The sequence below is a fragment of the Chanodichthys erythropterus genome, chromosome 11 (genome assembly GCF_024489055.1).
Source record: "Chanodichthys erythropterus isolate Z2021 chromosome 11, ASM2448905v1, whole genome shotgun sequence".
Classification (NCBI taxonomy): Eukaryota; Metazoa; Chordata; class Actinopteri; order Cypriniformes; family Xenocyprididae; genus Chanodichthys; species Chanodichthys erythropterus.
The window spans coordinates 9,629,405-9,652,608 of NC_090231.1; the positions used below are offsets into that span (position 1 = coordinate 9,629,405).

The 23,204-nt window shown below is 37.3% G+C and overlaps 1 protein-coding gene across 2 annotated transcripts; it reads right to left on the minus strand.

The window, feature by feature from the left end:
- Nucleotides 1-84: 84 nt before the first annotated feature.
- slc7a8a (solute carrier family 7 member 8a) lies at nt 85-21,903 on the minus strand. 2 transcript variants are annotated; one of them, XM_067401493.1, is made up of 11 exons: nt 21,160-21,903; nt 15,147-15,351; nt 13,394-13,545; nt 9,587-9,712; nt 6,512-6,665; nt 6,067-6,190; nt 5,673-5,776; nt 5,116-5,212; nt 4,000-4,149; nt 3,478-3,655; nt 85-761 (listed from the first exon to the last, which is right to left on the minus strand). In XM_067401493.1, the coding sequence occupies exons 1-11, from the start codon at nt 21,302-21,304 to the stop codon at nt 604-606; spliced, it is 1,593 nt and encodes a 530-aa protein (XP_067257594.1). In that variant the 5' UTR covers nt 21,305-21,903; the 3' UTR covers nt 85-603. The 2 variants fall into 2 exon arrangements, with proteins under 2 accessions (XP_067257594.1, XP_067257595.1); XM_067401494.1 differs by lacking the exons at nt 15,147-15,351; nt 21,160-21,903 and adding an exon at nt 14,581-15,113.
- Nucleotides 21,904-23,204: the final 1,301 nt, after the last annotated feature.

Genomic DNA, 23,204 nt, shown 5'->3' on the forward strand with positions numbered 1-23,204 from the left:
GCTTATTAAAAAAAAACATTTTCTGATGGGAGTGTTACAACAGAGACCTGAACTGAAAAGGAGAAATAAAGAGGGGGTAAAGAATTAGAACATTAGAATGTACTAATAAATAAATAAATAAAACGAACCCTGCCATATCAGGTGAAGCCATGATGTAGTTTGGCATTTTTATCAAAATGGAATTGTAATTCTCATAGAAAAGACTGAGAATTCATAAAGTTCTTTTTTAAAAAAAAAAACAAAACAAAATGCAGACCCCAGGCTAAACATTCTAGAGCTTTAGGGCTTTTTGTAATCTCACATTTTAGTGTTGTAATTCTTTCGCACAATCGATGGAGTAGAAAGCAGTTGCTAAGAGACTAGCAACTAGAGAGAACGTCGAACATTTTCTAAGACCACTATAGCAGAACCACATGACCTGTGGAGCAGCTAGTCTCTGTTCATTTCTCTCTCCTGAGCTTAGCCACTGCACTCCAGTGCAACCCCTCCCCCTTTATGAAAAGGCAAAATATAGTGGTATGTGAAAAAAAAATCTGAGTTTGATTTCCAGTGTCTATCTGAAGAAGTCCGGCAGCCCGTATGTGAGTGAATGAGTGTGTCTGTTCAGCAGTCAGCTGATTTCGGCGTCTCCTCATCTTCCGCTGACAGTGGAACCGACTGTTCCTTCATTTCGATCTCATCTCCAGACTCTTCGTTTTTCTTCTCGTCTTCCATTGGGTAGACCACTACGCAAAACTTCTGACCCAGGTACGTCATCTTGCCTGAGAACATAAAAGAGTAATTCAATTTACAGGGTCTGTAAGAATTTATAATGCTTTTGAAAGAAGAATCATATGCTCACCAAGACTGCATTTATTTGATCTAAAATACAATAAAAACATTGTGAAATATTATTAGAAAAACTTTGTGAAATTATTTTTAATTTAAAAGAACCAATGTTTATTATATTTTTAATAAAATCCTTTAGAAGCCTTTCTTGGTGCTCAAGGAACAATTTCTCAGATCAGAACTGAAATTCTCAAATCTACTTGTTGAACCTCCACATCATCTAGTCACTTGTGTACATCATAAAGCAATTTCAGCTCCTGCGAGGATCAACATGCACATTCCCGAATTTCTATATCCTAATTATTGTTAAAATGTAATTCATTATTTCCTGGAACTCATTGTATCTACCTTCAATTAAACTGCGAACAGCGATTGTAAATTAAATTGCCTAAATTATTACATTATTAGCTAACTGCATTCTCTAAATTGTAAAGTTGACATGCATTCTCTGTAAAGCTGCTTTGAAACGATATGTATTGTGAAAAGCGAATAAATGTGAATTGAATTGAATTTCAGTTCTTTTGAGCATTCAAATTCTTTGGTACATTCATGCAATTGATTATGTAGAGTTGTCTGCTATTTCCTACATTATTAATAGCTAATGTCAAGTTGCTCAAAATGTATTATATGGTTATAGTTCATTGCATCATTAAATGCAAAATGGTTGAATTAGTTGTCATAATGCGTCAAGTATATATTTTCTATACATTTCTATTAAACTTTTTTTGTAAATGTGTCCTGAATTGATGAATTGTGCAGCTGAATCTTGAATTTCACTAATGAACGGGAATGTACTGTAAAGCATTAAATCAACCAATGATCAACCAGTCCTTTAAAATGGCTCAGATATGCATGTTATGAATCTTCAATTGGAAAGCACAGTATAACATGCATTCAACAGAAGAAGAGGAGGAGTAAGGATGTGTGGTGGAGGGTAGGGAGGCAAAACAGAGGAAGATGTAGATAAGGCAAAGGACGTAGGCAGGTTTCTGATGAAATAAGCACCACTATTGTGGACCATGTTCTCAATCATGACCTTGCAATGGCTTATGCGGGTCTAAAGGTGCAGCTGAATGTTTGGAGAACAGCAGTTTCCTCAATCATTCAAGCGTTTTGTAGACAGAACATGGTAAGCATTTCAACAATGTGCAATGTACGCTAATACTGTATACTTACTGTAATGCTTCATATTAGAGTAGGATATTAGACTTGCATTTTGCAGTTTATAAAACATAAACTTTATACAGATACATACTATATCACACTATATAACACATACACAGTGTGTACACATGTAGTCTTGTCTATATGCCGCAATGACACTGTACTGTAATTTGTTGAGAGACCAACAGTAAAAGCGTAACTGAATCCGGTATCTTGCAATCAATATCCTATATACAGTAATGTATATTGATATATGCCATACAGAAAAAGTGCAGTCTTGTGCATTTTCAGTTATTGTCATTAAAATTGTAGCTATAGTTTAAATCTGAAAATACTGACAGAGTAACCTTATTAACAACAATGTGGCCAATGTGGTCTTGTTTGTGAACAATGACATAAGCACTTGTCATTCTGATGGCACTGATATGTTCATTGACATAAATACTTACTTTTGAGAGATGAACTAAGGATTTTGAGCAAGTTACAGGCTTTTGCAGGTAGTCCATTGTGTGGTGCTGTTTGTACGAATTGTTTCGAGAAATTAACTTATTGGTTTGCAAATGTAAAGGATGATTCGAGAAATGTACGTCAATGTTGAAAACAGGTGTGGTGCTCAATATTTTTGTAGAAACTTTGATACATTTTTTTTCAGGATTCTTTGTTTAATAGAAAGTTCAAAATAACAGCATTTATTTGAAATAGAAATCTTTTGTAACATTATAAATGTCACTTTTGATTCATTTAATACATCCTTGCTGATTAAAAGTATTAATTCTTTTTTTACCAAACTTGTACAGTAAATATATAGTATAATATAATATAATATAATATAATATAATATAATATAATATAATATAATATAATATAATATAATATAATATAATATAATATAATATATATTTACGTGCAATCTATCAACCAGTGTTTCAAATGAAAAAAATTGAAAAATAATTTTATAATTAGATTTAGAATTTAAAGCAAAACCTGCCTTGTGTGCAATTTACATTTATTTATTTATTTTTAGATAAAATTTTTGATTATTTTATCTAAAAATAAATAGCAACTGAATTTAATAGTCTGGGCTCTGTCGTTAACTGTAATCTTTAATATTATGTGCAAGAAAGGGCTCCCTGTACAGTTTACAGCATTAGCTGAGATTTATATTTTTTATCCTTAAGAAAATGTTAATTATTGAATTTAATAATAAATTGAATTTATTTAAAGAGAGACACACTTTGTTCAATAAACTACTGTTTAATATAAAAGCTATTTTATGTTTAGTTTTCTCGCCCCTGCTTTACTGAATCTGTACCGAACTGTGACTTCAATACCGAACTGTCATGTTTGTGTACCGTTACACCCCTAAATATAATACAACCGGTTCTCAGTTCTACAGTGTGAGGTACATTGTCTCTAATCAGATCTAATATAGAGAAGTGGCATCATCGTTAAGCCCCACATATCTGTGAACTTCATTCCACTTACCAACAAATGTATTAAAACACTGGGGTTTGTTTTCCCAGTACACGCCCAAGAAATAGACAGGGACACCAGTAAGCATGATGGCCAAGCCAATGCCACACACCACAGGCTCAGAGTACAGAGAGAAGATCAGCAGGAAGGCCCAGAACAGCAGGTAGATGACAGGCCACACCAGACTGATCTGTGAATGAGAGAAGCGAGGTTAGCGGCCAAAAGGAAAAAAATAATCTTTAAGATTTCAGCTTATATGAGAGGTATGTACAGAACTGGACAAGCACATCATGACTCAAAGGTTATAGCAAAATATAAATACATTCGCTGAACAGAATACTGGATATATAACAGATGAAAAGTAAAAAGTCAACAATTACTGAGATCACTGAGCAAAAACTGATATTGATTTTTATCATACGGTTATGTTTTTTTTGTGTACAATATCAATGAAATTTCAAAATTAACATAAAATACTTCTATTCAACATGACATAAAATTAAACACTGGGTTTCAGTAATTTTTAGGACTTACTTTAATTGGCCGGTGCATATCTGGTTGTTTAATCCGCAGCACAATCTGCCCGGCAACAGTGACACCATAGAAGAGGTAGTTGATGAAACCCACATAGTTGATGAGTGTGTACATGTCACTGGTGCACAGCATCAGAAGTGTTGAGATGCACTGTGAGAGAGATTTTTATTTAACAATTGAAATGACATATTCTGCATATCTATATGAATTGTCTGATATATCACATTATTGTGAATACCATTCATACTGGGATTAAGGAAGAATGCAGGCCATAAAATAAACAACAGAAGAAGTCTTAAATTCAGCAAATGTCCAGCAGAGTCAAATGATGCATAACAAAAGTGAGAGTGAATAGTAAAGATTACTTAAAGAGATAGTTGACCCAGAAATGAAAATTTGATGTTTATCTTCTTACCCCCAGGGCATCCAAGATGTAGGTGACTTTGTTTCTTCAGTCGAACACAAATGATGATTTTTAACTCCAACCGTTGCCGTCTGTCAGTCATATAATGCGTGTCAATGGGAACTTAGTCTATAAGAGTAAAAAAAAAAACATGCACAGACAAATCCAAATTAAACCCTGCGGCTCGTGAAGACACATTGATGTCCTAAGACACGAAACGATCGGTTTGTGAACAGTATTTATATCATTTTTTACCTCTAATACACCACTATGTCCAACTGCCTTGAGCATCTTGTTGGTGAGGTGTGAAAACGCGCTCTGATGGAAGAGATCGAGAGATCACTTCAGATTGACAGAGTTCATTCAGTGCAGTTGGACATAATGGTGTATTAGAGGTAAAAAATGATATAAATACTGTTCACAAACCGATCACTTTGTGTCTTAGGACATCAATGTGTCTTCACGAGCCGCAAGGTTTAATTTGGATTTGTCTGTGCATGTTTTTTTTTTTTACTCTTCCCACTGACATGCATTATACGACTGACAGACGGCAACGGTTGGAGTTAAAAATCATAATTTGTGTTCTACTGAAGAAACAAAGTCACCTACATCTTGGATGCCCTGGGGGTAAGCAGATAAACATCACATTTTCATTTCTGGGTCAACTATCCCTTTAAAGTGGGAGAGATGTATACACTGTATATGATACTCACAGTGAAGAGCAAGGCTGGAATTGGAGTGCAGCGTTTCACATGAATCATAGCTAGCAGACTAGGGAGATGGCCTTCACGTGCACCCGCGAAGAACAACCTGAACAACATGAGAACAATCCAGGAATACTGTTATTGATGATGTTATTATATTCAGTAGAAGGGAATATGTGAAGACACAGACAGACAGAATGATAGATAGAAGATACAACGATAGAACGATAGATAGAACGATAGATAGAACGATAGATAGAACGATAGATAGAACGATAGATAGATAGATAGATAGATAGATAGATAGATAGATAGATAGATAGATAGATAGATAGATAGATAGATAGATAGATAGAGTCTTGTGTATGAATGAAAGTCTTGTGGATGGATGGATGGATGGATGGATGGATGGATGGATGGATGGATGGATGGATGGATGGATGGATGGATGGATGGATGGATGGATGGATGGATGGATGGATGGATGGATGGATGGATGGATGGGTGGAAAGTCGGATGGATGGATGGAAAGTCGGATGGATGGATGGATGGATGGAGGGACTGACCGAGAGGAAGTGAAGAGGGAGCCGTTGACCCCCCCAAATGTGGACAAGGCCACAGAGATGGGCATGATCCATGACATCACTCCCAACAGCTTCTCACCAAACGTCTGGGAGAGAGCAACAGAGTGGTGAAGGAGAGAAAAGAGAGACAAGCAGAGGAAAAGAGGACGTTGATTGAATACATGCATTATCATGTCCATAATATCTGTGCTGTTTCATTAGAATTGAATGCAGAAGATTCTGGAGTCTGATATATCTATTTGAATGGTATAGAGGCAGGCATCAAGAGCTCAATCCAAGTATCAATTAAAGAACTTTAAATATTGATACTTGGGTAGATATGTCAAAGAATCTCCTGCATAAAGCAAAACAATCAGTCTGGACACAGGTCACTCACCACAGCTACAGCATTAGAAGCCAGCAGCTCCTGAGGGCTCATGGCAGTGACGTAGGCAATGTTAGCAAAAACGTACACAAAAGTCACAAGGGGAATGGAGATGTAGATAGCACGGGGGAGGTTTCTGTATGGAAAAATATAAAAACAAAAAACTTCAGTCAGAAATAGTAAATTGCATTATTATAGCAAGCGAACTACATATACTAATTTTCATTCAGTTTGAGGCAGATTCCAGTTTCCTCCTCAGAGCATTGTGTACAATTATACAGTAATTCTTTTGGCTCTTTCTACTTGTGCAGTTTAATAAATTGCAGACCATTATGACTATTGATCCGTTATGTGGTTCTCTGCTGGATATTACAAACATATATCTAATTTACACTAATTAAATACTGAGAACAGAGTGTTGAATTACTGTGAGCTCTTTAGATGAGAATTGGCTTACACATAGGGGTCGACGAGTTCCTCTGTGACATAATTGAGGAAATTCCAGCCACCGTAGGCAAAGGACCCCTGTAGAAATGCCAGAGCGATCAGACCAACATCATAGTCTTGAAACGGCTCGAAAGCATTGGCCGGCTCCAACCAGTAATATTCGCCTGGAGAAGGAAAAAAGCGTACAAATAATGATCAAACATCAATGGGTAATTTGTTATAAAATGCCTCTTGTTTATTAGCTAGTTAGTTAACCTTTAGCAAACGCTTTCACTCAAAACAGTTTAGAGTAATCGCTAACACAGCTCCTCTTGAGCAACTGAAGTTAAAGTTTCCTGGTCAAGGACCAAAATGGCATTGGGATCTTAATAACATACAGTGAGGAGCCAAAACATTATGACCACTCACAGGTGATGTGAAAAATGTTGATCATCTTCTAACAAGGTCACCTGTCAAGGTCTGGGTTGATTAATTGTAAGCAAACAATCCATTTTCTTAGTAAACGTGTTGGATGCAGGAAAAATAAGAAACTTTGACAAGGGCCAAGTTGTTACAGCCAGACAAATGGGTCAGAAAATCTCTGAAACTGTAATGCTAGTGGGTTGCTCACAGTCAGCAGTGGTGAGAACCTAATGACAGTGGTCCAAAGAGGGACAAACCACAAACTGGCGACAGGGTGTTGGGCGCCCAAGGCTCATCTATGCAGGAGGGCAACAAAGGATATCCCGTCTGGTCAGAACTGAATAAAGGTCTACTGTGGCACAAGTCAAAGAAAATCTTAAAGATGGTTATGCGAGGAATGTGTCAAAACACACAGTGCTTATGGAGCTGCGTAGCCGCAGACTGGTCAGAGTGCCTATGATGACCCCTGTCCACCAACAAAAGCACCTACAATGGGCACACAAGTGTTGGAGCTGGACCTTAAGGCAGTGGAAGAAGGGTCACCGTGATTTTGCCAAGTAAGATATGTTCCTGGATCAACATTCCTATCCGAACATTTAGTCCTAACCTTTTCCCAACCCCTAAACCTAATCCTACCCATAACTTATTTCTAAAATTAGAGGGAAATGATAGTTGAATAACATTGATGTAGAAGCATCTAACCCGGGTTGTAAGCCTAAACGTAACAACAACAAAGATGTTGATCCAGGAACATGTTGTACTTGGTGAAATCACGTTCACCGTGGAGGAAGATAGCCTGGTTCTATCAGTCCCATTTTTTGCATCATGTGGATGGCCATGTAATTGCACCATTTATCTCGGGAAGTGATGGTATCAGAATGCACTGTGGGACAACAACAAGCCGGTGAGGGGAGTGTGATGCTCTGGGCAATGTTCTGTTGACAAACCCTGGGTCCGGCCATTGGAGATGTCAATTTGACACTTGCCACCTACCTAAACATTGCAAACTAGGTACGCCCCTTCATGACAATAGCCTCGTTTAATACTGAAATTACCTGGACATTTTTCCCCCCAGACCTGTTGCCATCTGCTTTTCCATCGCGAGATTAATCCGGTGACGTAGGACTGCGCGCGACTTTCCAGTTACCGATGGATTTCATCCTCCGCATACAAGCTTAATAAAGCCAGAACCTCATCGTCGGCCCATCGGTTGGTCCATTTATAAACTCCATTGTTGATTTAAATAGCAAACAACTCTTACTGCTTTCAACCACACAACCAAAATGGTGGTTGAAATAAAATGCTGCATGAAGTCAACCAATCAAAATGCTGCATGATCTCAACAAATCAGCATGTTCTGCATCCAAGTCCCACCCTTGAAAGTACCTGAACTTTGAAAAAGTACTACCTAGCGAGCAGGGACTGTCTGAGGAGGAAATTTTTACCCAGAACTTAATTTAAGGCCAGAACACACCAAGCCGACGCCGGCGAATTAGTGGCGACGAAAGCAGACTGCAGGGTTTGCTCACGTCGGCAGCGTCTGTGTCCAAAGTTGGCCTGACACACCGAACCGACGCTAAACAGCCGACGGCCAAGTAGCACATCAGTTCTGCGCCTGCGTGAGATGAAATGCCTTTCCGAACCAGCAGGTGGCAGTAACTGAACAGCCAATCAGAATGATCAGATGGCCCGACGGACCGACGAGCTCCAATGGTGATTCAACATTTCGAATTGGCCGAAAAAAAGCCAACGAGGACCAACTTCAGCCAACAGTGTGGAACACACTGAGAAAACTTAGTCGGCCGACGAAGAAAATCTGCCCGACGGCCGACTGTCGGCTTGGTGTGTTCCTGCCTTTAGACCCTGGTCCCTGCGGTCAAAGCACATCGAATACCACCCCAAAGTCCCTAGATCCTGGGGAAAGAGCCTGTGGTGCAAACACGGCTCAAGGTATTCTCTGATGGCAAAGGCCTCTTTCTGCCGCACATTGTTCAGGATTGGTTTGAGGAACATGATGAAGAGTTCAAGGTGTTGCCCGGTAATCCACATAAGGCACCCTGAACCAGTTAGAGACCAGCTACCACTTTAAACTGGTTTCGAATGGTTTTCATGAGCCTACAATTTTTTTGCTCCCTAAGCCATAGTATTAATACCACAATTCTAGGGTCAGGTCTTTGGGTCACATGTACTCTTTGAACTCTCTTTGAGAGCATAAATGACCCTGAAAACCCCATATTTAAAAGCAGCCAATGTCAACTAACCCAAATCCAGTTTTTTTAAAGCTTCTGCATAGAATCACATCTGTCACTCTCATGTTATCTGGTCAGTGTCTGAGCTTACAGGCCATCGGCGGTGTGATCATTATTCAATCCTTTCTGACGCGCCAGCTGTGAAAGCTGCATTATCTGTGTTATTCTTTATTAGAGGGTTTGAACCCAGTGACTTCTGCTGAGACAACAAGGCAAAGAGGGGAAGTGCTGTGCTTTTAGTTTTTCTGGAGATTTTACCGAGCTAGTAGAGATGAAGCAATGAGGCCCAAGAGGACGGGGAGTCACGCATGCAGACTTCTACAAATGCACTGACAAGAACAAAAACTGCACGTAGCCATTTTTTATCACAGACTTTGAATAGCCCGTAACATATAGCATGCACACACACATATACATAGACATATGGCGCCTACCCTTGCAGATTTGTACGAGGCCCATGATGATGATGAGAATGAGTGCCAGAAGTTTCCCTGCAGTGAAGACATCCTGTACCCGTGTTGCCCAGCGCACACTAGCGCAATTCACCCAAGTCAGCAGCACTGAAACACAAGGTTACAAGGCTGGTTAAACACAATACACATACAATGAGCCATCAGTGAGATTAATGGCATCCTGCTGTTTGAGCCGTCTAGTATGCCAAAGGATTATAAAGTAATGCTTTCAGCTATGAGGAATTAATCAGACACACAAATGACAAGCTCAGAATAGGCCTTCAGGTGAACCTATTTAATACATATAGACATTTGAATGCACTGCAACATCTGATTTTTTTTTTTCTTTCTTTTTGAGATTACATGGAATATTTGTACTTTAAAAAAAAAAATCATTTGACAGACTGGAGAATGAACAACAAAAAGTTAAAATATTATTATAAATTAACTTTGTAACCAATTAGAGTACATAAAACATATTTCCTCAAAAAATCATATACATTTTAAATTCAAAATCTGATGTTAAAAAAAGTGAATGTGTTAAATAACTCTCATAGTCACATGCACACAGTCATCCGATGGCATGTGACAGACATATTTGGTCATAAAATCAAAGAGACATGCAAGTAAACTTTGAGTCTTGACTCATGCACTTTTGAGAACTTGCAAGATATGCAAAAATGCTGCTTTGTGAAGCTTTGTCCTGTTTCATTCAAATACTATTAGTGTTCTTGTAGACAATCACCTCAACAGATGGTTAAACAAAAATAATGCTCGATTAACTTATCAACAGAGCAATTACACAAAAAACTAGTGTGAACTGGGTGTAAATTGAGAATGTCGATGCACAGTGACCAAACACACTGAGAGTTCTTGGCACTCATTCAGTATGAAACTATTTACACCTGCAGCAGCATCTAGTAACAACATTAAAATGCACGTGATATTAGGTGGGGTAAGGTATTTTGTTGCACAAAATCCATGATAATTAATGTTTGTGGCTACATTAACACAAATACTCTGACAGTGCAAAGTAACACCCTGCCATATAATGCGAAGGGAACGCAGTAAAACCTAAACACAACAAGGCTTTGGGCGAGGAGGTGTAATCCTTATGTCTTATCTCTGTGTAAAAAGAGGACTGCCGCGCTGTACAGAGCAATGACGTGCTTCTAACTGAGCCCAATCTTGTCTTGAGATAAGGGCAGTGCATTCTGGGAAACTGACCAGAGAGGACGGCTTAGAGTTTGTGTTTAGTGTTTGTGAAACACTTTTGGAATTGAAAAATAAGCAGGTAGTGAAATCTACATAGTACACCATGCTAATGCAAGCCTGCAGAAACATTCTTATGACAACAGGAATCTACTACAATAAGCTGATTACAGTGACCGTCACACACACAGAGGTCAGCGTTACTCATTTAACTTTCTATTTTTTATCCCCTTAATATCTTAAGACTTTATGCAAGTAGAATCATGTGTTAATTTTTTTCGAACATTCAACAGCCTGTTGAGAATAATATACTCATGGGATTAGTTCTAAAACCTGGTGGATTCTGCTATGTGCTTTAATGCCTGCACAGGCACAATCCTTATTAAAATGCAATAATTAATTGATTCCAAACACAAATAGCACATCTCAAAAACCACATTTTATTTCAGTAGAGTTGGCATGTTGCTAAGCAAACCATGTGATACTCTAATAAGCTTGAAAACAAATAGCGCATAAAAATGTGGGAAATGTTTAAGTAGATTTAACCTTTAAAGTTATTTGCAAGATGTTATGAATTATAATTATATTAATAATCAACATTTGTCTCACGTATCACTTTTTGGTAGAGCTGAGCTTGTCATGATACAGTGAGTCCCAATAATTATGCACTATATTCTATGCAATTTTACTGTTTAAATGGTGTTAGTGTTTACACTGAAAATTACAAAAAAGAAAAAGTGTGCTTAAAATACCCTGATGATGCACTTAATTACAGAAAACAAACAACAAAAAGAAACTAAGTTTGAAATGTTGCAATACAATAAACTGTTATAGCTTTCCTTATGTAGCAGAAGAGGACTCTGGATGATGCTGGATGACCAAATAACACCATAAAATTCACACTAGACGGTAAAGTGCATAGTGCACAGTGTATAGTATGCAATTTGGGACATAACTAATTCCTTATGGGATTGTCTTCTCTGAGAAATGTACATGCAATGCTGCCAGTATTTGGCCATGAGAAGGTATCTTAAATGGCAGCAGTTATTCTGACTATACCATTTGGAATAGTGTTTGTGTCAAGGAGTGTGCCTATGTTCCCTTGAAATGCTGCCTACTAAGGCAACAAATTAGGTACAGAGCCATTCAGACACTTACACACAGAATTTTCTCAGAATTGCAGTACTGGCTTCAGAAGAAAAGACATAACGGAGGTAACGAGGTATAAAGGAGTTGAGTGCAAGAACAGGGACATCCTGTAAAACTGTGCCATAGTGTCCACTTTTGGCCTTTCACTCACTTCCTGCCGTTTTCTAAACAAAACAAAAGCAAAGCTAAGAAGCTTTAGGGCTGCTTGAGAACATCTGGTTAGTTAAAAACTACTCTGATAAGAGGTACATTAGTTAAACATTAGTTAATGTATTAACTAACATGAACTAACCATGAGCAATACATTTGTTACTGTATTTACTAATCTTCATTAACGTTAGTTAATGAAAATACAGTTGTTCGTAGTTTGTTCATGTTAGTTCATAGTGCATTAACTAATGTTAACAAGATGTTAATTATGTATTAGTAAATGTTTAAGTTAACATTAAAAATGAACTGCACTTCTTAAGCATTTATTAGTCTTTGTTAGTTAACCACATTTAGTTAACATGAACTACTTAACCTTATTGTAAGTGCAAGTGTTACCACTACTTTCAACTTCATCAGAACATTTTGGTCAGATTTTTTTTTTTTCCATAAAAAGACATTAATTATTAATTAATATATCTAATTATTAAATTAAATAACTATTAAGGCTGGATTTAAATTGAAACCTTTCAGTTTAAATATATTAAAGGTGAGATATCATCAAATATCTTCACTTCTTGACCTCTCTCTTTTTTCTTAGGGTCTCTGTTGTTTGCCTGTCTACATACAGCTTGCAGTATTTGTAGCTCCAGTGTGAAGTTTGCAGTAAGCCCACGCTCAAGGCTTCTTGACGCCACAAAAAACATTATTCCACTCATCTTCACATATCCCTCTCTCTTTCACTTTCATCCCTTTCTATCCTCCGCACATTTTCCCACAAACTTTCTGTTCCCTCTACCAGGGTATGACCCCTTGGTCTTCTTCTTTCACACATCAATCCATCTTTCTCTTTCTGTCAGTCCCAAAACACTGTCTCTCTAGCTCTGGCTTTCAAGGTTCTTTCACTTAAGCGTGATTTGACCTTATATTCAAACATAAGAGGCTGTAATGAAGTATCCATTCCCAGCAACAATGTGTGCATGCACTATCAGAGTGTTCACAAGTGAATCACAAGCAGATGTGGAAATAGTGATTATGTAAGTTGTTGTTGCATCTGTGAGGTAAACAATATAAAACAGTCCACAATGTATTTAAAAAATATATACAGTTTGTTTAATTTTATGAGGGGTGTTCAAAAAATGTCCAAGCCACATCTTCTCTTACGTGATAATGGTTTAGCTATCTTTTCTTTTTACCATTCTCTGTCAGTTCTGCAGGTCAACAGCAAAAATCCCTAAATAATAAGACAATGAGATCTCTGATAGTCCTTCTGGTACTCACACAAGCAGATGCCAGCAAGCAGACGCAGACCATTCTCAGGGGGGAAGCAGGTGGGGAACAGAGGCTGCAGGACGTAGTTAGAGAAGGTGAGAGCGATAACCGCCTGGTTAGTGGGGTAGATCACCAACACAGCAATCCACAACCGCAGAAACCTGTAGCATATAAATGTTCGAAAAAGTTATAATGCTTCCAACAAAAAAAGTACCCAGTAGATGGTAATACAGTGGTATTTTGATAACTCAAAATTTAATGTTAAAAACACAAAAACACAATGTTTAATGTTAAAGGATTAGTTCACTTTCAAATAAAATTTTCCTGATAATTTACTCACCCCCATGACATCCAAGATGTTCAGGTCATTCTTTCTTCAGTCAAAAGAAATTAAAGTTTTTGATGAAAACATTCCAGGATTATTCTCCTTATAGTGGACTTCAATGGCCTCCAAAAGGTTGAAGGTCAAAATGACAGTTTCAGTGCAGCTTCAAAGGGCTTTAAAAGATACCAGACGAGGAATAAGGGTCTTATCTAGCGAAACGATCGTTCATTTTTAAAAAAAAAAAATAAATAAATGCATATGTATATGCTTTATATAAACAAATGATCGCCTTCCAAATGGTTCCGCCAAAACCACACTTTTGTATTCTTCAAAAAGCTTAAACTGTATGTTCTACTTACGGAACGAACGTAGCGCCAGTTCCATTTTTCCGTAAGTAGAATAGGGAAGGCGTAGGACACACAGCATAAGCTTTTTGAAGAGTACGAAAGTGCGGTTTTGGCGGAACCACCTGGAAGGTGATCATTTGTTTCTCTAGATAAGACCCTTTTTCCTCGTCTGGTATCGTTTAAAGCCCTTTGAAGCTGCACTGAAACTGTAATTTTGACCTTCAACCTTTTGGAGGCCACTGTAGTCCACTATAAGGAGAATAATCCTGGAATGTTTTCATCAAAAACCTTCATTTCTTTTCGACTGAAGAAAGAAAGACATGAACATCTTAGATGACATGGGGGTGAGGAAAATATCAGGAAAATTTTATTTGAAAGTGAACTAATCCTTTAATATCATGGTTATTTTTAGCTAGTGATACACATTGTGTTATTTGCCTATAACAGTCTTTATTCTTAGGATAAACTCAATATGTGTATACAAGATTTATTGCCATCATTTGTTTGGGGTGAGATAGACTTACAAGGGAATGAAGAGCTAATGGTTGTTCTCTGGCAGTATCATTCATTAGAGCAGTCACTGTGCTAAGCAAAGGTTGTTGACATGTAAGCAAAGCCAAAGCTGAAAGATTTGATTGACCGCTGGGTACCTATTAGTGGATTAATGTTAAATCAGAGCTACAAGTACTTCAACAGACAGCAGCAATGCTAACGCTCTTAACAAGCTAATTACCATACAATGAAAGGCGTTTACTGTCACTGTACACTGTTTGTGGTTATTATATGAGATTGCAGGGGGTTTTTTTTCACAGAAAAAATATAGGATTCATTCCTATGGAGTGAGAAGAGTTGTTATTCTATTATTTTCTTCAGGTTTGTTGAATCTCTGACTTATATGAACACCAAGATACATTCAATCATGTTCTGCATTACCAATAATTAAGTCACCTACTTAAAAATTGAAAAAGGTTACAGATTTTAGAAACAATATGGATTGAGTAGCAGTATTTAATAATGATTTGATTGATTAGCAGTATTTACCAACACTCTGGAAGTATTATTAAAACCAATGTGTGGCCGAAAACCTCACCCTGCCAGTCCTCCGAAGATGTCCTTCACATAAGAGTAGTCGCCTCCAGATTTGGGGATAGTGACGCCCAGCTCAGCATAGCAGAGCGCTCCAATTGCTGTTATAAGGCCTGTGATGATCCATACGATGAGCGCCAGGCCCACTGAACTGGCATTTTCCAATACTCCCTTTGGACTGACAAAGATTCCAGAGCCTATGATGTTACCTTTAAAAGAGAAAACATAGAGGTTGAGTATTAGAAATGGGATTTAATGTAGAAAGCAGGTCAGAAAAAGAGAAGGATTTATTGTGTGTGAAAAACGAGGACTAACGCCATCATACAAGCGTTCACTCCTCACCAAGATCTCCAAAAAAGCACTGATTATATAACAGACCTGGATGTCTGAATGAATCTACTAAAGTGCTCCAATTTAAAATCCTTTTGAATGAAACAGACTTTATCCCAAGTAAAGGATTTAAAGAGATTTTAGATTTGACAAATGCATTGGGGATACACATTTTGAAATTGTAGCCGACATGCATGTCGATAATTATTTTCACGTTATGATCAATATTATAAATCTATACTACTCTGTTAAAAAAGTGAATTAATACATACTAAAAACTATCATTATGTGCACACAGAAATTCATTCCAACATGCACTCTTAAACGTTTTTCAAGAGAACGTCTTAATCTACACTAATCTTTAAAATAAACGGAAACAAAACCATCTTATTTTGAAATGCAGAAGTAAGCTATTTTCAGTGAATGTGCGAGATTTCTGATTATTAGCCGCTATAGGTAGATAACTAGAAGAATAAGAAAGTGCAGTAAATGGTAAAACTATTTGGGCTACAAACTGGTGTGCTTATGATTACAACAACAATATATTAAAATACAGCAAGAAATACCAGTTTGCAATATCACGTAGGATAATAAGCAATTTTGTACAGATAAAAAAAAATAACCAGAAGTGAATGACGTCTGCGTTTATGTTAAAAAAAAAAGGTGAATAGATTTCCAATTTTAGCTGATAAATATCCAATAATGGCTGATAATATTAAATAGAAAAATAAATAACAAAATATGGTGCTTCCCTAAATTTAATGTATCCCTAAAACTCATATGAAAGCATGATGAGATGACAGTGTGACAATTCACCCAGGAGATATAGAGATGGCAAAGAGAAAAGGGGCGATATTGAAAACCACCAAAGAAAAGCAGGACAGTTTATGACTTACAAGGAAATGAAAATGTCAGTGTGGCAGAAAAAGATGGAAGAGGGAGAACCAAGAGAGAGAAAGTAGGTGGTGAGAGCGTAATTTGCTGAGTTAGTATTTAGCGTGACTAATGGAGTGAGTACACACAGCAAATATATGGGGAAGTGTGTATTTGTCCAGCCATACAACAGTGTGTGCAATAGTGCACCACTACTTTGTGATCCATGCATGTTTGTGATATACATCATTTGGACAAATCTATGAATTTCATTGTATTCAATACAAAAACATCAAACCGTGAAACTAATTTCACTTATCTGAGGCATTGTTGCAATTATTTTCAACCATGGTCAATTTTAGCGCACATATTAGGTCATGTCCCCATTAATTCAAACAATACCAAGGAACCCATCCATAATTTGTAAACCACCATTTCTACAACAAAACAACTGTTGATCTTACAGAATAACTAATTTAGACCTACACAACTATTACAATAGAAGGTAGACAAACAAAACTAGCACACTTAAAAGGTGCTTTTCCACCAAAGAAAATGCTGAACTAGTATGTGAACTTACTGTACAAGTGGGAGGCAGATTGTGATTCTACACATGTAACTGTGGTTTATTCTTTTATCTTCCCTGATCGTTCTTCATGTCTGGGCTTTTAAAACAAATTATATGTGGAAATTCAGGTAATCGACGCCCTATTACATCTGTGCCCTCGAGTAAATTAATCTAGGTTTTCCTGTGGGATTGTCATTGCAATTATGTTCTGTGAATCACTTTGGATACAAATGTCTGTTAAACATCGCCACTGTAAACAAGTACAAACTTCTCTGTAGCCACTGCTGCCATGATGTATTCACAAAATAATCTGCTCTAAAAGAATATCCATAAACCTTCATGATTACAGCTGAGCTTCTTTCTTTGGCTGTTCTCCCACTTCATGTCTCTCCCTTAATCTCTGCTGTGTCAAGATATGATTATCACAAACTTCAGCATGTCCCATGACCTCAAAGTACAAGTTACACAACTTTATACAATCAAAGATATCTTTTACTATTGCAAAAGCATGTAGGGATTGATCTGGTTTCAGCCAGCTTGTGTATTAATTGACTAAGCAAACCAGCTGGGAAATATGGAAATCAACCGGTTTTACGCCTTCAAGAGACTGACAGATTATTGGGCACAGTTGTACATCGAGTGGTCTTGCTGACTGTTGTGGAATTAATGCAGATGGATTTCCTTTTCATGCATCCTCTCTTGTTCCCCTTGTGCGTGTTCACTGCACAAACATCACAAGCAATGCAGCAGCAATCCCTGATTTAACATTCTAGTTTGACAGTCTACTCAAATTGATCTAATCATACTGTGCTAAGCCTCGTCAAACACATAGATGGAAGGATTACAGAGAAGCCCCACCTTTCAATTCAAAGTGTCAGTTAAGATTTTAGATTAAGTCAATGTCTGAAATGACATGTCAAGGTGTGACTTTTCATTGCAAATTACAGTCATTTCAATAGGAATCCACACAATAGGAAATTTCTTGAGAACACAAAAGATTTCCCCGCACAGATTTTATAATGGGTTCAAGTTGGTCACGCAAATTTGTCGCAAACAGAAGCTGCTTGGTTTAAAAGTGACTTCTTTGGGAGTTGTGCTTTATTGCTACACTATTAACAATAGACAATGAACTTGCAATGCTAATGTGTCTGCACTTTTATTCAAGGTTTAGGTTTATCCCCATTCAAGCAGACCGATAGCACCTACTGCTGCATAGGAATATACCTGCAGAGGGTGCTACCGAAGTGGCCGCCGTGAACTGACTCACCTTAAAGTCAGTTCACTCTTTACTATCATCTTATCATATATGCATGTCAATCATTGTGCAAAGATGTGTCTCATTTATTGCGCAGTGATGTTACATTCACTTGTACTTCTATTTATTACTCTTGCTAACCAGTTTGCTGAGGCGAATCCCTTTCAACTGTTGTATTGATTTTCTTTCATGCCTCCATTGATCAAACTGTTTCTGTGGTTCTGTAGCCCTGATAGCCAAATGTTTCCCTTTTACAAATTCACATATAAAAAAATCAGTTTGGGTTAATAAAGCAAGCCATTTACACAAAACAATGTCTCCTTTCATCAAATAAAATGGGTTCAACTGTGATCTGCAGCCTAGACTCTTTGTAATAATTAATAGTAAGTGGATAGATTTACAAAAAGTTACTAGAATTAGGCTAAATGTTGTGTAAAGGGTTAGTTCACCCAAAAATGAAAATTTATTACTGTTCTACACCGCCTTCGTTCATCTTCGGAACACAAATTAAGATATTTTTGATTAAATCCGATGGCTCAGTGAGGCCTGCATTCACAGCAATGACATTTCCTCTCTCAAGATCCATAAAGGTACTAAAAACATATTTAAATCAGTTCATGTGAGTTCAGTAGTTCTACCTTAATATTATAAAGCGCTGAGAATATTTATGTGCGGCAAAAAAACAAAATAACTTTCAACGATATAGTGATGGGCCGATTTCAAAACACTGCTTCGGAGCTTTACAAATCAAATCAGTGATGATTTCAGCAGTTTAGTCGTTTGATAGGAGATCCGAGTCACTGATTCGATTCGTAAAGCTCCGAAGCAGTGTTTTGAAATCGGCCCATCACTATATTGTTGAAAAGTAGTTATTTGGGGTTTTTTGGTGCACAAAAAGTATTCTCGTCGCTTTATAATATTAAGGTAGAACTACTGAACTCACATGAACTGATTTAAATATGTTTTTAGAAGCTTTATGGATCTTGAGAGAGGAAATGTCATTGCTGTGAATGCAGGCCTCACTGAGCCATCGGATTTCATCAAAAAGATCTTAATTTGTGTTCTGAAGATGAATGGAGGCCTTAAGGGTGTGGAACGACATGAGGGTGAGTAAATAATGACATTTTTGGGTGAACTAACCCATCGTTTGGATGATCATCAAAAAACCATACTAAAAACACTGGTTTAGTTTCAGGCTAATGAAGATCTATGATATTTATCTTTAGACATTGAGCTTGCAGTTTTAAGTTCTACATCAATACATACATCAAACATTTTCACTAGGATTTTAATCGGCTTACTAGAGAATTAACCAATCACTAACATGTAATGACTGTATCAGATCAAAAACCTGTCTGACAAAAAATAATGGAATGCCATATCTATTGGGTTGCTAACTGGTTACATCTATTTTGGCTCACATCAAATCCTTTGCAGCCAGACTGATGTATAATGTTCTTAAATCAATCCATAAGCATCGCCAGTTTGCCCTTAACAAAATATATACAGATCACTTTTTTACCTGCATCATTTTACAATCTCCTTCTACTCTACTAAAACCTGTTTCCATTCTATCATTCCCTACAGATTACTAAAGGCCATAATCCAAAAATTCAACATCAAAAAATGGGGCTAAGCAAGTCAAAAACCACAGAAAGTTCACTTTCAGGTCCATGCATCATTTTCAGCTCACAAAGGGTTCCAGCAAAGGGGTTGATAAGGATGAGAGTGGCAGAAGTTATAAAGTATTCTGATAAATCTAATGAAGTACATGGAGAACAAAGGCTCGAGGAAAGCTTTGAGCGATCCGAAGCGACAATCACCTGATAATGATGTTCACGTGGGGCAACTGAGAGCATGTGAATATGTGACCTGACCCGATCAAGGTTACTGAAGAGGATTATCATATAGCTGCAGTTAAAATGTTAGCTGGGATTATCTTGGGTGGGTTTTACTTTTCCTTAACTCTTATCATTACATTAATTATATTTTTAAAGCTTAATGCTGCCTAAAGCAATAAATGTAAACTCCCATGTGACATGCTCAATAAACTGACAAAGGTCAAGTCACGTTTCCTCTCTCCACTTCCTCTTATATTTGCAGCGTCTCTAAGTCTTTCTGACCTGATTTTTTTTTTCCTTTATGAAACCAGAAGAGAAAATATTAGAGACAAAAGAACACCAATTCAACATGGGAAAGGCAGGTGCATTTTTATTATTATTTAGCTTATGTATTTTAAACCATAATACTATTGAGAAGAGAAAAAAAAAGCACATGGCTGTTTTGCAGTTTGCTAGACCAATACATTTCTGTTTACTAAATCAAAAAAAAAAAAAAAAAAAAAAAAATCGACTGATATTTGGCAATTATTGACATGCTGCCAGTTTCCAAATCTGCTGACAGCCTTGTTAATGGATAATTTTCAAATATTCTTTAGTTATTATTTAATAGTAAATATTTAGGTTAAATAATTGGTCTTTTGTACGAAGCGTTTGTTATACTTAAATTATTTAATTGTATTTTTATTTAAAATATTTAACTACAAGACACCATCAATACTGTTTTGCATGACATGTCCTTTACAATACTGAATATGTTACAATTCATTATCATCACAAGGACAAATAGGGCCTAATCATTAGACTATTAAAACAGAATGTGCACGAATATTTTATACAACAACAACAACAGCAATCGATGATTCATATCTTAAATATAGGCCAAAACAATCTCTAAAATCAACATTATATTGGGATCAACCATTAGAATAACCCTTATCGGACTACTAATCAACAGCACAACAGGTTTAAGCGTAATATATTTTCAACAAATATTTAAAAAAAAACTCTTTTCCATTTCATAAGATTGATTAGTATGAGAGACTCTCAATCAGCATTATCCAATCAAGCTGTGCACGACTGACCATGCTTCCTTTTAAAACACACCAACCCATATGAAAATACCTGTAAAAGATACAAAATTAACACTCACCGACAATGATGCCACATGCACTGACGAGACCGATCTCCTTCTTCAACGCCACCGATGACTGTCCTGCTGCTTTCCCCGCGTCTGCTGCTCCATCCTCACTGGTGCTCGGGGCTGCGCTGCCTCTTTGTCTCGGTCCATCCGTCATGTTGCTAATTGAGATGTTCAGTCCTCGGTGATGCTAGAGCAGTCTGAATACTATCTCGAGCAAAATATGCCACTATGAGCACTTTATCTATCCTTTCTTATCTACGTGAGACTGCTTTAAAGCATGTGTCAGTAGGCTATTTATTAGTGGCAAAGCAAGATGAGCTACTGCCGTGGAGGTCTATGAAATTCAATTAAAAACAAAGCACACATTGAAATGCTAGATTTCCTTTCCGAGCGTCAAAAATCCACATAAACCACATAAAACTAACTTACAGCAATGCTCAAATCGCAACTTTTAGGCTATTATGTCCGTTTGTTGCATCCGTGATGAAGCTTACACACGGTTTAATCTGCCGCTTAAACCCAAAACACCACGCTAGACACGCCGAAAACCAAATCACAGGTTTCACCTTTTATTTCCTGTAGCCTACCTATAAAATACCGGTGCTTCCTTGTTTTTAAATCAAGGCGTGCATTCACATGGATTCTTGATAAACGCCCTAAGGTAGGTCAGTGTCCGCGCGCTGCAGACCGTCCGCGTCTCCAGCGATATCCAACGCACCAGTGGTCCAAGCGCCTCCACAGACTGTAGTATTTACTCCATATGTCAATCCCCTCCCAACCCGCACCATAAGTACAGTCGCGCCTCCTCCCCTTCCCCCCGCGTCACGTCCCTGCTCTTGTTTTTGTGGTCGATTCTACACGCCTCCTTATAAAGCCCTGGCAAGCTGTTGAACTGCACGAATATGACCTACCTGAACCTAAACATCTCAGTGCTTTCAAAGATTGCTGAAAACATTTGCTGCTTTCTCACAAGGAAGGCTTGGGGGCTTTAAAATACATATGTAATTTTTTTTCTTTTTTTTAACAAATGCTCTTCTATGTATGTACACGGTTCAACAAGATTTTCAAGCGTTTTAGTCATTGCAAAAGTTAGTAGGAGCCCGTATTTTCACCTGCTGCCACAAAACAGACCCTTGAGATCAATGCGCATTTGCCTGCTGGAGATGTAACCATAACAACGGCTTGAGCGCAGCAAAACAGACGTCTTCGAAACATCACACGTATTGAGGAAAAATAAATAATGAATAATCATACATACTGTATGTGTGTGTGGTGGTGTCATGATTTAAAACAGTCCTAGACTTAGTCTAGTCCAGAGTTTAATAAGATGATTTCCTGGAGGAAGACTAGAGCTACTCCAGGACTAAACTGAGGCTAAACAGGAGGCAGGTTTAACTTCAGATTAACAGTTTCAAAGAAGACACATGTACTACTTGGATATATATGGATATATTGATGTATTGTATTTAAACAGATTTCCAGGCATTTCTTTTTGTTTCCCCTACAGCTGATGTATTTTGCTTGCTTTAAAAGAACTGTCTCTTGTTTACTAAAGTTTTTTATTATTAATGCAGTATTCTCCTGCTGCCATTGTTTTCCTTGGATTTGCTTCTCAGTTCCATGCAATTTTAAGCTTTTCTTGGTTCATTCCATGTTTTCTAGGCAACCTCTCTCATGCTAATTCAGATTAGCACAGTTGGTTTTAAATTAATCTAGTTTATTTTAATTCAGGACTCCATAGTGCAGGTTTTAGTAATTTTAATCTGTGTTTCAGGAAGCCATTTTTTAAGTCACGATTAACTATTTCTAGATTAAGGCCTATCCTGTCTTAATTTAAACCCTGTCTGGGAAACCGCCCCTATATGTTTAGCTATAGGTCTACTTGTGAGGATCAAATGTCCCCACAACAAGGATTGTAAAACTTGAGATACCCTACTTTGTGAGGACTTTTTGCTGGTCCTCACAAGGAAAATGTATTAATAAACATAAAAATGTAAAATAAAATGTAAGGTTTTCTGAGATGGGTAGGTTTAGTGTATTGGGGATAGAATTTT